Raw genomic sequence first — 15,488 nt, forward strand, 5'->3', positions numbered from 1 at the left:
CTTACCATGTCTCCCTAATGCTTACTGCAACTAATCTGATGTAAGGTATTTTTTGGATTGGCAGTTGTCTAACATTTTTAGCAGAAGAATTCGAAAAACAATCTTTTATAGTTGGTGGAACATGTTTGATTTCCAGCACACTTAATGAGGTTCAGTGGAGCCCTGGGAATCAGGGAAGTTTGGATGAAAAACCACTGCATTAGATGAATAAAGTTCTTTTCACTTTTGAGCTCTCATAACTATGATCTTCTGCATGGGTTTTGAGGCCTATCATACTGTGGTAGTTAATTTTAGGCATAATCTTTCCTAGGTTAAGGGATACCCAGATAGTGGATAATGCATGATTTTGGAGAATATCTATATTTTTAATAAGAGACTGGCATTTGAATTAGTGGATTGAATAAGCATGATCTTCTCTCACCCAATATAGACAGGCACCATCAATTGGTTGAGGGCCTGGATAGAACAAAAGGCAGAGGGAAGGTGAATTCCTTTCTCTTTTGGAGTTGAAACACCCATCTTTTCCTGCTCTGCATGTGAGAAATCCAGGTGCTCTGGGCTTTTTATCCAGGACTTGCACCAGTGGACTCCTAGTTTCTCAAGCCTTCAAATTTGAGCTGAGCTTTGCCTCCAGCTTCCCAGGTTCTCCACCTTGAGGATGGTATATTGTGGGACTTCTTGGCCTCTATAATCACATCAGTCAATTTCCACAATAAATCCCTCATCTATCTTTTTATCCATCCGTCCTTTATCCTCTTGGTTCTGTTTCTCTGGAGAAAGCTGAATAATAACACGTAGGCTGTTCCATTCTTACTTAACCTTATTTTGAACCCATAAACAATCTCTTCCAAGCCATTTTTCCAGTATCTTTTATATACTGTTTGCCTTTCCTGTGTTCTTGCTTTTCTCATGACAAGTCCTTCTATATGAAACATCATTCTTTCTCTGGCTGCTTCCTTCAAGTCCTCAAATTTGTATAATTTCCATCTCTTCCCAATCATCCTTGATTGCTCCTTTCCTTGAATTTCCATTAAATGAAAGTCAACATCAAACAATTGAGTACATAATTCTTCTGTAATACTTTCCTTTTCAAAAACGTTATCTTCTCTGAAGGACTGTATGGTTCTTGAGGACACAATCGTGTCTTTTATTTCTTTTGTGTCTCATTACAGTACCTAGTAGAGTGCTGGGTGTGTAGTCATTATTCAGAAGCCCTGGAAATGCACAGTAAGATACATTATTTGTTTGTGCTGCTGCTTGCTTTCTGGACGCTTCTGTGATGGGTTTTCTTAGGTCAGTGATAAAAATAAAGCTCAGTGCCCAGAGTTCAGTAGCAGTACTTACTGTCCCTGATTATTTGCCGCGAAAAGTGTCCCTTTGTAAGACAAATTTACCCTTTCCAGTTTGAAAAGTCAAATTTAATAAAATAGATACTTTTATTGAGGGGGGAGTGATATGACTTTCTGTACTCCACAGGAAGCTTTTTAGAAGAAATTCACTAAACAAGGCAGTCACCACTGTCTTTGACTAACTAATGTGTCTCCCTCTTCCAAGCTCATTAGCTATCATGAAGTCAAGTCCAAGGCAGGGACTCAGGCCTGTGCACATGCCTATTTAGGGAAAGGCAGGCCCGATTACTGCCCACTGTGTCTCTTTAGGGCCAGGGTGCCCAGAAGTTTGTGTTCCCCCACATGTGGAAATGCAATCATGCCAAACATGAAAACAGCTTAGATTCCTCAGCGCAAAAGGGGATTCCAGCAGAATCAGCAGGCACAGCATGCATGGGACATTTCCAGACTAGAAGGAAGCAGTCAGAGCAGCTTGTATTGTCAAGATGGTCCTTCATGGCAGAATGAGCTCAGAAAACATGCAGGGTCTTACCATATGTAGGTCCCTGCTAATAAAACTTGTGGGAAGTGTCTTATACCTTCACATCAGGCTCTAAGCTGACTCTGAAAGTGTGGGAAGTTAGGTACTATAAAAAGATGCTTCCTCTGGGGAAGTGGTCCATTAGAGTTTCTCCCTTCAATCTTTGTGCAACTCTATCAGAATCCTTAGGAATGCTTCAAAAATACAGATGCCAGCTCTGAAGCCAGGCCTGCTACAGCTGCCTATATTCTTGATAAGCTCTCCTGGTGATTCAGAAGCAAAGCCAGATTTGGAAACCATAAGTCAATATTAGCATGCCTACTTTTATTTGATCCACAGCTTTGTTTCAGAGTGGACTGAGGATGGAGGAGGGGGTACGGTATACCCAAGGGAGCGTATTTCTGCATGTTTTTGTAACTTAGAGGCAGCAGCTGCAGTTTCATGTAGACAGAAATAGATAGTCTTTGTTTAGTTCTTGAAATATCCTGAACACAGAGGCTTCCTTAGCCTCTGACTTGCCCCTCAGTAGAGCTGTAGGGGCAACAGCCAGTGTGGGTGCTCACAGAGTCACAGATGCTTGGGCCATAGGTACCTCACAGATCCAAGATGTGCACAGCACAGCACATGGGCTGCCATTCCTCATTCCCTGACCAGGGCAGACATTGCTAATCAATCATGGCATTCCTCCCTCTTAAACCTGGAGAGGACTGAGAGTCCTAAGCAAGGAATGAAACCTTTTATGCTCTCTGCCATTCTTACCAACAATACCCTAGTCTAATCCCAAATTTTACTGAGCACTTTGACTTGCAGTTATCTACAGGGCACATTTCAAAAAATGGTGGTAATCATATTCTCTTCTCTTTCCTTGTGCTCTCCCTAGGTAAACGCAAACATTCCCTTGATATTAATACTGTCCATGGGTCAGCAACTCCCAACTTTATATTTCCACCCTAAAACTCTTCTAAGACTTACATAGAAACTCAGAGGCTAACAAGGCTTAGAGAATCATTTTATCTAAATTCCAGTAGATATACAAGAAATGTCTTTGTAAAACTCTTTGAGAGCAGGACTTTTTATTCTCTGTGGACTCCCCAGCTCACTGTTTGGTACACAGCAGGTACTAGATAAGAATGCCCATTGATTTTATATGTCACATTTTCCTACTTACATGCATGTATGTGTAACTGTAATTCTTTTTCACAGCCCTTCTTGCATTTCCAGAGCACATACTCCTATAAGACTAATTGCCTCATTCCTTGTCTCCCCCAGGCTGGACGGGCTGTGGTACTCTATTACACTGGTGGCCCCCAATGTGCCAGGACTCCCAGTATTTATATCCTTGTGTTATCTTTCCTTTTGGGATTCAGTATGGACCTGTGATTGTTTAACTGGTATAATGTGGCTATACTGTGCCAGTTCCAGGTCTTACCCATAAGTAGGCCTGACAACTTCCATTTTTCTGTTGTTAGAAGCCCTGGACTGCTATGGCAAATGTTCAGCTATCTTGTTAAAAGAAGAGACTGCACAGAGAGGCCATGTGAAGAGGGAGAGACCTTGAGACACTGTGAAGAGAGAGGAGCCCAGGCAGGTTAAAAGCAGGCATATGCATGACCACTGGGAAAACCTACAGAAGAACCACTTAGCAGAAGCTATTCCCAGTAATCTGCTAGCTGAAAGCAGCTACTTGTGTGAACACTGGCCAGATCATCAGAAGAACCACTCAGCTGGTCAGCTCAGCTTCCAAAAATCAAAAACAAAGAAAATGCGGCGGCGCCTGTGGCTCAAGAGTAGGGCGCCGGTCCCATATGCCGGAGGTGGCGGGTTCAAACCCAGCCCCGGCCAAAAAATCACAAAACAAACAAACAAACAAAAAAAACAAAGAAAATGATATGTCACTAAAATTGGGGGTCCTTTGTTGCACAGCAATAGAAACAGGGGGATGTAGGCCTTTACAACACAGACCAAGGGGCAGTGAACAGTCTTGGAATCTTACCTTTTGGTTTCTAGCTTTAACTTTGGTGCTCTGCTATGAACAAAGGCCTGACAAGTACCAATTCCTTTGTCCCCTGTCAATCTGATTAGGACACAGTAGACATAGTTATCTTGTTAGTATATATATTTGGACAGAAATCTTTACAGGCACTCTCTCCCCCAATATAAGGGCAGAAGTAAGTGGAATGAGGAACAGAGGGCAGATGAAATGAGGGCGTTCCACTTAGGCTAAAGTGACACAGAGAAGGCTTGCTGGAGCACATGGGGTCAGCTCTGACAGGGAAGGGGCTCGCATCAAATTTTGAGGGTAGCGTTAAGGTGTGGGCCTGACTCCAGATATCAGAGGCCCAGGGCTGTCTGGGTTTCTCTGAAAACTAGAACTTTCTACGAAGAGCACTAATAGTGAAATTGTCACTTCCAGTATAGTGTGAACTTTAGGGGTGTGTGTGTGTGTGTGTGAGAGGAGAGAGAGAGAGAGAGGACAAGGGGGAGAGAAGAGATGAAAAGAAAGGCTCAAACTCAAATAATAAGAAATTTCCCTAGAGCTAAAAGGTAGATGCCTTTTTTTTTTTTGTGGCAAGGGCTGGGTTTGAACCCACCACCTCCAGCATATGGGGCTAGCGCCCGGCTCCTTGAGCCACAGGCATGGCCCTAGATGCCTTTTTTTAAAAGTAAGATTTCTTTATTTATTTTCCTTCTTTCTTAGCACTCTTATCTTACCAGCTTAAGAATCCCCGTATTAGGGTTTGGGGAGCTAGCAAAAAAGGAGGTGGCTTCCTTTCCTGGCCTGCCTAACAGCTGAGGCTACTGCTGATGTCAAATTTCTGACCATCCAGGCCCATTATGAGACAGAGCTAGGGCTCCAGGTGCAAACTTAAAACAGATTCTCATCCATTCCACTGTAAGTAACAGGAATGGAAAATGTAAATGAGGACATCGGGGACAGTTTGTCATACCAGAATGTGGTGTTCAGGTGCAATGTCTGGGTCCCACTGAACGGTAGGGAAAGAGCAGGAAGAAAGAAATGACCATCCCTTGCCATTGGGAACATCAGATTTTTGTCTCAGCTTTGAGGAGGATACTCCCAGCTCTCTATTGCTGTGGTTCACAGACTTAAATGGAGGTTCCTCTGTCCTGGTGAGTCCTCCTTAGTGGCCAACCTCCAGGACAGGAACTGAGCCATAGTGAGTTTATTTCAGGCCAAAAAATCCTGATTAGGAGTAGAGGCAAGAAGGCAGAGCTTTTTTATTAGCAGGATGTTTGGACTGAGATGAGGATGTTGAAGGCAGGAGTCACCATTTCCCAAGGTTCTTTCTTAAAATACATTGTGTTTAACTTTGGAGCTCCTGACTCACCTTCAGGCTGGGCATTCCATCTTGGGGTTACTGTATTCCCAGGAGTGCCTGGGGAAACCAGCTCATTCCCCACCTACAGTATCCACAGAAACATCTGCTTCAGCTTATTAGAAAGTCAAAACAACCAACCATCAATCCATCATTTCTCTGTTTAAGGATAAATTCCTGATGGCTGATGCACACTCCTCCTCAAAGGTCCTCCCCTGGACTGTGGGATGTGTGTGAATGTGTGTGTGTCTGTGAAACTGTGAACTGATTTTGATGATAATTTGAAGAGCCTCTTACATTCTAGTTTACTTAACCTTTCCATGCAATAGCAAGACTTCTCTCTGGGGAATCATGGAATGACTACTGACTCATTAGATAAGCAGTGAGCCCTGGAAACAGGAAGAAAAGTAATGGGCTCTCAAGGCCAATTTCATTCCCTTCTCTTTTCATCCACTGGTGACTCAGCATTGCAGACAGCAGTCTACACTCAGAGTCAGTAGACTTAGGATCAGTAGACTTGGGTTCAGCTTGCAGTCCTCCCATGAAATTTGTGACCTGAGACAGATGTCTTAGCCTGCCTGGATATCAGTTTTGTCTTTCATAAAATGGGAATAATAATACCCATCTTGACCAGCCACACAGGGTTTCTAAGAGGTCAGAAAGGAACACTGGGTGGGAAGGCAGTTAAAGAACATCTGTACTTGAATTCCCTCCTCTGATGTGAACACCAATAAGCCATGTAACCAATTTTGGATCTCCTTCTGTGATAGGGAACTCATTCCCACAGAGAGTCCATTGCCTTATGGGATAGCTCTGATTTGTTTTGAGCTAAAAACTGTCTTCTTTGCCATTCTACCAGAGATTCTTCTCCATGTGCATATAGAGAAGTAAGTCCAATCTTTCTGTGAAAGAACAGCTTTCAGATGTCTAGCAGTAGTGCCACATCTCTGATATGGACAGTTGTGAGTCTTCCCTCTGCCAGGCATCCCTCTACGTGCACTCACTATCACGGCTAGTGTTCTCCCAAAGTATTTTAGGCAATTTATATAACCCTCAGTGTATCATTCATCTGAACTGAATGTGGTATCCAAATGGCTTCTGTTAATGCAGAGGACCCCTGAGACAGCTTCTTTGATGGCCATATCCCAATAGTAGCATCACTTCTATAATTTCAACTGCTAATACATAACTTTCTGATTATCACCTCTGTTCTTTCCAGCTCATTTCACCTAGTATTCCGCTCAGTAATTCTTAAACTTCACCAAGACTTAGCATCCATTGATCCTACCATCTTTTCACTGTCCCTTGCCACTTCCCTCCATCACATCCTCAAGTTCCTTCTTCTCCAGCCTAGACCTTATGATACAATTATAACCATTCCTTTGGATACACTCTTAACTCCTTTCTCTTCCCCTTTCTCTCTTGCCTTGCAAAAATCCCAAGCCCAGATTACCTCCTATTCTCTGCCTCTTCTGCCCTGCACCCAGACAGTTGAGCCCAGCTAGAGAAAATAAGAAACAGCTCAACTGGCCTAAGTTAAATTCATGACCAGTAACCTCAAGGGGTCTCAGAGAACTGCCCAGAGACCAGTTGCCTGGTCTGGCCATTCCCCCATTCTCCTAGATAATTAGGTCACACCTCTCCATTCTTTGCTTTTTTTAGGAGATGAGGTCTTGCTCTTGCTATGTTGCCCAAGCTAAAACTCCTGAGTAGCTGCACCCAGTCCTTCTCCATCTTTAAACCTTCCCCATCCTCACTCTCCATTTATGACCTTGTCTTCCAGCAAATGGGACCCCTGCACAATCCCACTTCCCTATCTGCCCCATCTGTGCCCAGTGCTCTGCCCTCCCTTTCTATGTGGATGAGTTTCTGTGCTCTTAAGACTAAGCCCTCCAGTGCCCTCTTGATTACTCAAGAACTTTTACCCCCATCCCATCATTAAATTCTTAGTTTTTACAGAATCATTCCTATCTCAATTAACCACAATATTATCTTTCCTTCATCTTAAAAAAACAAAGCACAACAACAGAAAAACACTTTTATCTCCAGATAAGGAAACCAGATAAGGAGACTCAGAAGGGGTTAATAACCTGCCCAAGGTCATACACCTGGAAATTACAGGGTCTAAGGTCAAATACAGTTTGCCCAATCTCAAGATCCCCCCCACCCACAATGAAACTCTGAGGGCCGTAGAGACCAGAGCAGCCCTCTCTACCCTGCTACTGTGGGTTAATTGGCTGAGCTCAGGCAAGGGAGCACTTTGCCAGGAGTGGGCAGACAAGCTTCGCCAAAGCTGCATGCTCTCAGGGAAGCCAGAAAGGTTGGGCTGGGTGCAGTGGCTCACACCACCTACTCGGGAGGCTGAGGCCAGGAGGATCACTTGAACTCAGGAGTTTGAGGCCGTAGTGATCTATGATCATGCCACCGTGCTCCAGCCTGGGCATGCTGGAATGAGGCTGTGCTTCCATATATATTTTTTAAAAAGGCTGTAGGTTTTCAAGTGGGAAGGGGACCTACTTTGTCTCTGGCTTGAGCAGCTTGCCTCTCAGACTAAACTGGGTGGGTGGAGGCTGTTACAGGACTCCATGTCAGCTGCATGCCAGCCACCACAGTGTGAGTGGGTGGCCACAATGGCACACAGATGGGACTGACAAGGAAGGCAGAAGCTGCTAATATTGTGCACTCCAGTGAAGAGATGGTGCCTCATAAATCTTGCAGGCCCAGAGCCTGTGCAATCTGCTACAGTGGCTCATTAATACTTTGTCATCCTCAGTCAAGGTGGAAAATGCTGGTAAATGTGCCAAGCTGCCTTCTATTTTTTTTTTTAAATATAAAGTATCTACCTTTTATTATTGGATTAGTAATATCAAATTTATAAAGAGAAAATTTAAATAATAAAATGGAGTAGATGAGACATGCATACGTGGTAAATACAAGAGAACTAGTAAAGTCGATGGTCATGATATCTTAGATTTGCTCCCAGGACATACCCACTTCTGTAAGATACTTAAATCAATATCCGAAATTATAGTATTATGTTTCTTAATATCTTCTAGTACCAACACGTATATTTTTTACTTTTCTTGGTCAAGGTGGCCTTAACTATATAGTATATTAATATTTATTAAGCACATGTAATGTACAAGACACTGTACTATTTACTGGAAGACCTATAGGTATGAGGAACATGCAGAACCTGATTTCAACACTTCCTATAAATGATACTGCAAACCAGTATCTAAAGATAGCCTACCCACCCTGGTTTACACAGCTCTTGCATTCTAAATACAAAATGGAAGGAACCAGGAAAAATGGAAATCTATCAGCACCAAGAGAAGAAGCAACACCATACCTGAGAATATCTGGGTAAAGAAGCTATTATGGGACTGATGGGGCTGATCCCCACGGATTCCCTAATAATGAAGCGTAAACCAGGAAATTTGTGTGTTAATATAATATAATGGCTTCAGGGGATTCCTTTGTGTGTGTGTGTGTGTGTGTGTGTTTTATTAAATCATAGCTGTGTACATTGATATGATCATGGGGCATCATTCACTAGCTTCACAGACTGTTCACCAAGTTTGACATATACCCTTGTAAGATGCACCGCTGGTGTAATCCCACCAATCCCCTTCCCTCTACCCACCTCCCCCCTCCCTCCCCTCCCTTTCCTCCTTCCCCCTATTCTTATATTGTAACTGGGTTATAGCTTTCATGTGAAAACCCTAAACCAAGATGCCTTCTAAAGGCATTTGGTCAGAAGGGCACATATCTTTCCTCTGCCCCCTACATTACTACTTATGCCCAGAACCCTAAACAGCTCAGGCTAAGGGGGCTGCCTTCGTGTGACCAGGGGACACCTAACCTACTCCAGATCACAGAGGTTTTAGCTATCAGGCCTCTCCCCTCCTTTCCTTCTCTGGTCCCAAAGATCTTCCCCGAGAATGAGTCCATTCTCCAGCACACACCTACTCCCTCTTGTGTATCTGTCAAAACCAGGGTTGACTTCAGTCATGGAATCCCTGGACAGCCCTCTTTCAAAAGGGCCTGACTGACCCACTTACTTGTCTGTCACAGCCTGCATGAACTCGTCCAGCAAGTCATCGTACTCCTTCCCGCGCACGCGCTGGTGTTTCAGGCCGATGTACAGAGGGTCTCTGAGCAGCTCCTGGAATAGACAGCACTCATTTACAGAGGCTGCTCCTGGTCTTCCTGCATTGTTTTTTTCCCTCAGCAGGTGTCGAGGTTCAAGGAGAAGAACAAGGGGGGTGGGAGGGGAGAAGGGAGAAGGAAGCTGGCTAGATCCCCCATACCCTGCCAGTGTCATCTCCGGAAGGGTCTGGGGACCAAGCCACTGACTGAAGGCAGACTCCAAGTCGTCCTCATGTTAGGAACCAAAGAAGCTTTGACTATCTCAGAGACAGTCTTCCAACCCCTAGAGCAGGCTCTGGGGCTATTTCTGGGTTTCTCAATAGTGGCACTATTGGCATTTTGGCTTGGATAATTCTGTCCTGCTTACTGTAGGATATTATCATGATCTCTGTCCTCTAATCACTAGGAGACAGTAGCACTCCTGGTTGTTACCATCAAAAATGTTTTCAGACATTGCAAAAGTTATTCTTGAGGGGAAATTGTCCCTGTTTGAGAATCACTATACCTGATGTTAGGCGGCATCTGGATTGATGCAGTGGGTCTCATCTAAAGTTTCTGATCTGGACTCAAATTATAATAGAAAACCCACCCTTCCTTCCTTCCTCTCTTCTTCCCTCCCTCCCTTCCTCCCTTTCTTCCTACCTTCTCTCTTCTCTTCCTCCCTCCCTCCATCTTCCTTCCTTCCTTCCTTCCTTCCTTCCTTCCTTCCTTCCTTCCTTCCTTCCTTCCTTCCTTCCTTCCTTCCTTCCTTCCTTCCTTCCTTCCATCTTGCTGAATACTTACCATGTGCCTCACACTGTGCTGGGCCCTGGGGAACACAAAGATAGAATGATACAACCACAAATTTCAGTTCAGGAAAGAGGCCCACTTAGCCACCCAGCCTGTGCTGGGCCCCCTCCACTCTGCCTCCTGCAGTTCTTTCCATCACAGCTGTCACATGGTCTGAACAACTATGTCTACTGGCTGACTCCTATACAATCTGTAGACTCATTCATGCAGGACACATGCATCGATGACATGGTACTGCTGACACTGGGCCCTGTAGGGAGTATGTATATGAGTAAGAAATGGCTGCTGCCTTCAAGGTACTCACAGTCTATTGCAGGGGGCTGGTGAGTAAACTAACTCGCTTTCCTGCAGGGCACAGTGACATTGCTTTGGAGCCAAGTGGAGCACATGGCAGCACAGAGGAGCGAATCATTCCCCTCAGGGGTACTGCTGGAATTGTGTCATGGAGAACATGATTAGGCATTAGAAGATGGGCAGATATCAGCAGGTGGGCTGAGTTCCAGGCTGAGAAGTCACCACAAAAAAAGATTTGGGATAGAGGCAAGAGGAGGAAAAAGTACAAGGTGTGTTCAGAAAATGGGAAGAAATTGCATGGATTAAGTGCTCCCGTAGTAATTTATTGTCATGTCTAACTCGCCAAAAATATAAGCCCCTCGTGGACAAGGTTTTGTGCTATCTTCATCTCTATTTGAACTGCTACTGTGTCACACAAAGATAAAAGCGACATGGACCTACCCTTAAGGGGCTTAGAGTCCTGTCTTACCTGCACCACTGACAAGCTGTGTGATTTTAGGCAAATCATATGACCTCTAGGAACCTTCTTCTCATCTTTCAAATGGGCATAAAATATGGGTTGATTGTGGTGATCAAGTGAAACCAACTATGTGAAAGAGCTTTGTGAATTATAACATTTGCCATAAAAGAATGGTAGCAGTTTTAAATTTCATGGTGCTTCCTCTGTGGCACATGCTGCTGTTACTGCCTGATGTACTTCGATGAACCCCATGAGGTCATCTTCTTAAGGGAAGCTGCTGAGGGAGGGCAGCTGGTGGATGTATGTCAGCTGCCACACTCTGTCCAGCTGTTTAATGACTGAGCATGGCTGGGGAGGGGAGGAGGCCCTTCCTGCCCATCTGAGCTGCCACCCAGGCAGCCTTTACGCAGGGACTTCCCTGGGCCTGTAGAAACTCTCCCAGGGCTGCACTGCTCTTGCTCAATCCTTGCTCCTTCCCTCCCTCCTTCCCTCCCTCCATTCACACATGTCTGACCCAGACTGCAGTATGAGGGCCCCACCGACCTCTGACTCACGCTCCTTCCCCTTCATTCTTCACAGATGTTTCCCCAGTAACTCTCTCATACATCTGTACCCTTGGAGGACCTCAGGGGCAGGTCTCATTATTCTCTCCATTTTACAAATGAGAAAGGTGTGTTTAGAAAAAGCCACAAATGAGGCAACATGACACAGGAAGGTTAAGCAACCTGCTCCAAACCCTGGGCTGATAAGGGCAAGAGTCAGGGTTCAAACACAGGCTGTCTGGCTCCAGAGTCTACGGTCTCAACCACTCAACTGTGTGGCATAGGTGGCTCTCCTGCACATCAACAAGAATGGATTCTTTTGTTTTGAAAGGCACTGCTCTAGGTCCACACTGTTTTCATATCACTTCAGGAGGTGGTTGGGGGAAAGGTGTAGGAGACAGAGAAGAACAAGAAATAGCTGCCTTCCCAGCCCCTCTCCCCCAATCCTGAGTCTACATGGTTTGCATACTTTGTCCAAGGTACCACAGGTCTACACCGAGAAACAAGGTGGGTCCTGATCTCCTTCTCTCACTCTCCTCATCCTCTGGATTAAATATCCTTGAAACTTGAATATTTAAGATTCTTCCCCAGTAGAGGTAGACTGAGTGTGTGTGTACGTGCGTGTGCGCAGAAGGGAAATAAAGGATGAAAGTGGATTAAAGGCACGTAATTTGGTGCCTACCCTTCCATCTGCCACCTTCAGTGTAACCATCTAAAAGCCATTTAAATGTAGCAAAAATCCAGCATGGGGGAATGGTAAACAGTGATATAACAACTCAAAGGACACTGAGGTGGTCATTAAAATTGATGGTTTTTAAAACCATGCAGTTGCCTGGACAAATGTATATGAGATTATTTAAAGTTAAAAAATCCAGATACAAAATTTCATAGATATTATAATTATAACTATCTGAAACACACACACGAACAAAAATTGGAAGGGCATATACAAAATGGTTAAGAATAATGTACCTCTTGGCCTTTTCAGAAAATATTCACTTTTCTAGTTCTTACAGAGATTAAAAAGGGCCATCGTAGGTTGTAATTTGCAGTGTTGCCAAGTTACAAATTTGATGCATCTAGCAGTATAGAGTGAATTTCTCAATGTTATCTATACTTTTCCTATAATCAAATTCTCTGGTGGTACTGGGGAATTTTGAGATTTTCTAAGTTAGTTATCTGCAGTAAGATAAAAGGTCAACCATAGTGAGATACTGTAGAGATATAGGGTGACTATATAAACATCTTTATATTTTACTTTTATAACAAGGTGTTCTATAGCTCAGATACTTTAGAACTAACCACAGGGAGGCAGAAAAAAGTTTACATATGAAAATGACCTTAAAAAAATAGCTTGTTATGACTGTACAGAACTTTCCAGTAATTCCCTCATTTGATGCTTCTAATAGTCTAACTATTCTCATCTCTGTTTTACAGAAAGTTGGAGTTCAAGGGTTTAAATAAACTGCCCAAGCTCATCAGCTAGAAAGTGGCTGAACTGAGATTGAGCCTTGCTTCCACTGGGTCTCATGATAGCAATCTCTCTATCCAGTCATTTGACAAGTAGGTCCTGTCACTTGTACAGACCAGGGAACCAGGGGGCAGCTCCTCACCCTATCTCTGGCCCACTAGAAGAGGTCAGTAGTAGCTGGTCCAGGCTCTCATCTTGCAGACCAGGCTGGGGAGCAGGGAAAGCTAGAATGGAGTCAGGGCTGTGTCCACATCCAGCTCTATTTTCCTTGGGAGGAGTGAAGATGGCTTCTCTGAAACAGCAGTAGGCGGCACTCTCATGGCTGACTTGGCACAGCTTGGAACAAGCTCTCATTCCACCTTGTGTCCTGCCATCTGATCCTGCCAGCAGATGTGGGAATATTTACTGTCCTGGAGCCCTTCCTCACAGCCCTCCTCTCTCCTGACTTCTTCATATGTTGTTTAGAGCAAGAGTTTCCAGCAGGTAACATTACCAGATAAATATAGGACACCCAGTTAAATTTGAATTTCAGAGAGGCAATATTAAAAAAAAAATTTTTTTTTTAAAAAAGGTATAAATATGACCCAAGTATTGCATGGAACATATGTAGGTTAAAAAGTTTATTTGAAATGTAAATGATAAATATAAACTATATTTATATAACAAAAAATATAGATTAGTGTCCTATGTTTTTATTTGGTTTTTATTTGCTAAATCTGGCAACCCTGTCAATGGAGAAAAATCTTAAAGTTGGGAGGCAAGGTGTTGTAGAGGAAAGAACACCACTGGGCCCGGTGGCTGCGGTCAGGATGCCTGGGGGTCCTGGGCTCTGGAATCGGATGGACCTGGGTTTGAATTCAGACTATGTCGCTTAACTAGCTCTGTGACTGGGCAAGGTGTTTGACTTCAGATCTCCCCTCTCTGTTATGTAGGGATAATAGTGATCTCTGCCACACAATGTAAGCTCTCTGAGGGGATTTTGTGCTTCTTATTGGTGTGCTTCTCCATAAGGATTAGTATATTCATGGCACATGGTAAGCCCTTGAATAGTATTTTAGATAAGAATTGCCTAAATCTAGGGAGTGGGCTGAAGAAATGCCAAATTAAGAACTATGAAGGTTTTAGATATCACTTGGTTCAGCCTTTTCCAAATGAATTTTTGAGGCTTGGAAAGGATCAGGGACCTTCTCAAGACACACTGGTGTGAACAGAAGGGCACAAACCATGGGTTCTACATTAGTGCTCGGCCTGGCATGGAGACCAGGCTTACTCACTTCCACACCCTAGTGCCCACTAGGGGGCCTGGCACTTAAATATTAATTGAACGACTAAATCTTCTCTTCTGTTACATATGTGTAGTTACCAACTTCCCTTTGGAATGAAATAAGTCAATGCCTATAATTTTGGGTGAAGATCTTTGTCCAAAGTGGGTGAATCAGAACTTTCTCCTCTGCTGTGGAAGTGAGAGGGTGAATATGCTATCTATGGCTGTTTGCCCAACTCTGCCTACCTAAAGTTTTCTTGGAGACAAAATATCATGGGAAACAAAATGGTTTCTTCCTCCTCACTGGCCCTATCAGTGAGCACTGGATTTAAGCTGGAAGACAGTTCAACCTCCTGGTCAAAAAAATATTTATCTTGTGTAGCAACAGACACACTAAGATGTTAACTTAGAGCATCTGGGAGTCTGGGGGGTCATGGGATTGGGTCCAGGCTGTGGGCCTGGCACCATTCCACTCAGGGTGGCAGCCCTGCCTAACACTCATTCCTTGGGATAATTGGCTAAGCCCAGGAATAAGCTACAAAGACCCTGGTGGGGGGGTAGGGGGGGCATCCTCAGAGACCACCTGTGTATGGAGCACAAGCACCATGTGGTGAATGCTGAATATTTATTAGTAATAGTAGGATAATCATGCAAGGTAGAAAAAATCCTGCAGCACCCAGCTTGGGGGCTGACCCCATGCCTCCTCAGAAACCCATTAACACCACCACGGCAGTGTTCCCAGACTCATTGAACATCTTCTCCCAAGTTTGTCTTCTAAGCAGACCTGCCTCCGCTTCTTCTGCCTACGAGTTAGTTCCAGGGGTGCACAGAGCATCTCAGTGTGAGGTGAGTTTGTACAGGCTCAAGACTTCTGCAAAGAGCAGACCTCCAAGTCTCAGGAGGGCCGCTTTAAACTAAGCTCCCAGGATGCCCACAGTGTCTTGGCATAGAGTGCAGAGAGCACTGGGTTTTCAGTGAAGCCTTTGGGAAGACATTTCTGCTCTAGACCTCTCTTCTCATGTCAGACAAGGTGTCAAGTGAGAGGATGTCAAAGATCCTTCTCCCTTTAGTCTGTGACTGGCTGCAAGTGGATGAAACAAAATACACAAACTAGTTCACACACAGCCACGATGGAAGGCTGAGCAGGCACCCTGCATGACAGGAAGAGGCTCCCTTCCTCTGCCCCCTTGGAACTTAATCATGGATGTTTCTTCTTTGTGGGATGACCACCCCACATATTTATTTTTCCAAATCTCCTTAGTATTGGCAGGTAAAAGTGACTCAAAGTTTCAGGGCTAGAGACAGCAGATGT

At 44.3% G+C, this 15,488-nt stretch overlaps 1 protein-coding gene across 4 annotated transcripts in view; it reads right to left on the reverse strand.

The window, feature by feature from the left end:
* The window catches only part of ME3 (malic enzyme 3), a 290,015-nt gene that overhangs the window by 51,525 nt on the left and 223,002 nt on the right, over nt 1–15,488 (reverse strand). For all 4 annotated transcript variants that reach the window (XM_053561321.1, XM_053561323.1, XM_053561322.1 and 1 more), the window contains exon 7: nt 9,269–9,372. In XM_053561321.1, the coding sequence (XP_053417296.1) occupies nt 9,269–9,372 (104 nt within the window). The remainder of the gene's footprint in view (nt 1–9,268; nt 9,373–15,488) is intronic.

Source organism: Nycticebus coucang, chromosome 14 (genome assembly GCF_027406575.1).
Source record: "Nycticebus coucang isolate mNycCou1 chromosome 14, mNycCou1.pri, whole genome shotgun sequence".
NCBI lineage: Eukaryota > Metazoa > Chordata > Mammalia > Primates > Lorisidae > Nycticebus > Nycticebus coucang.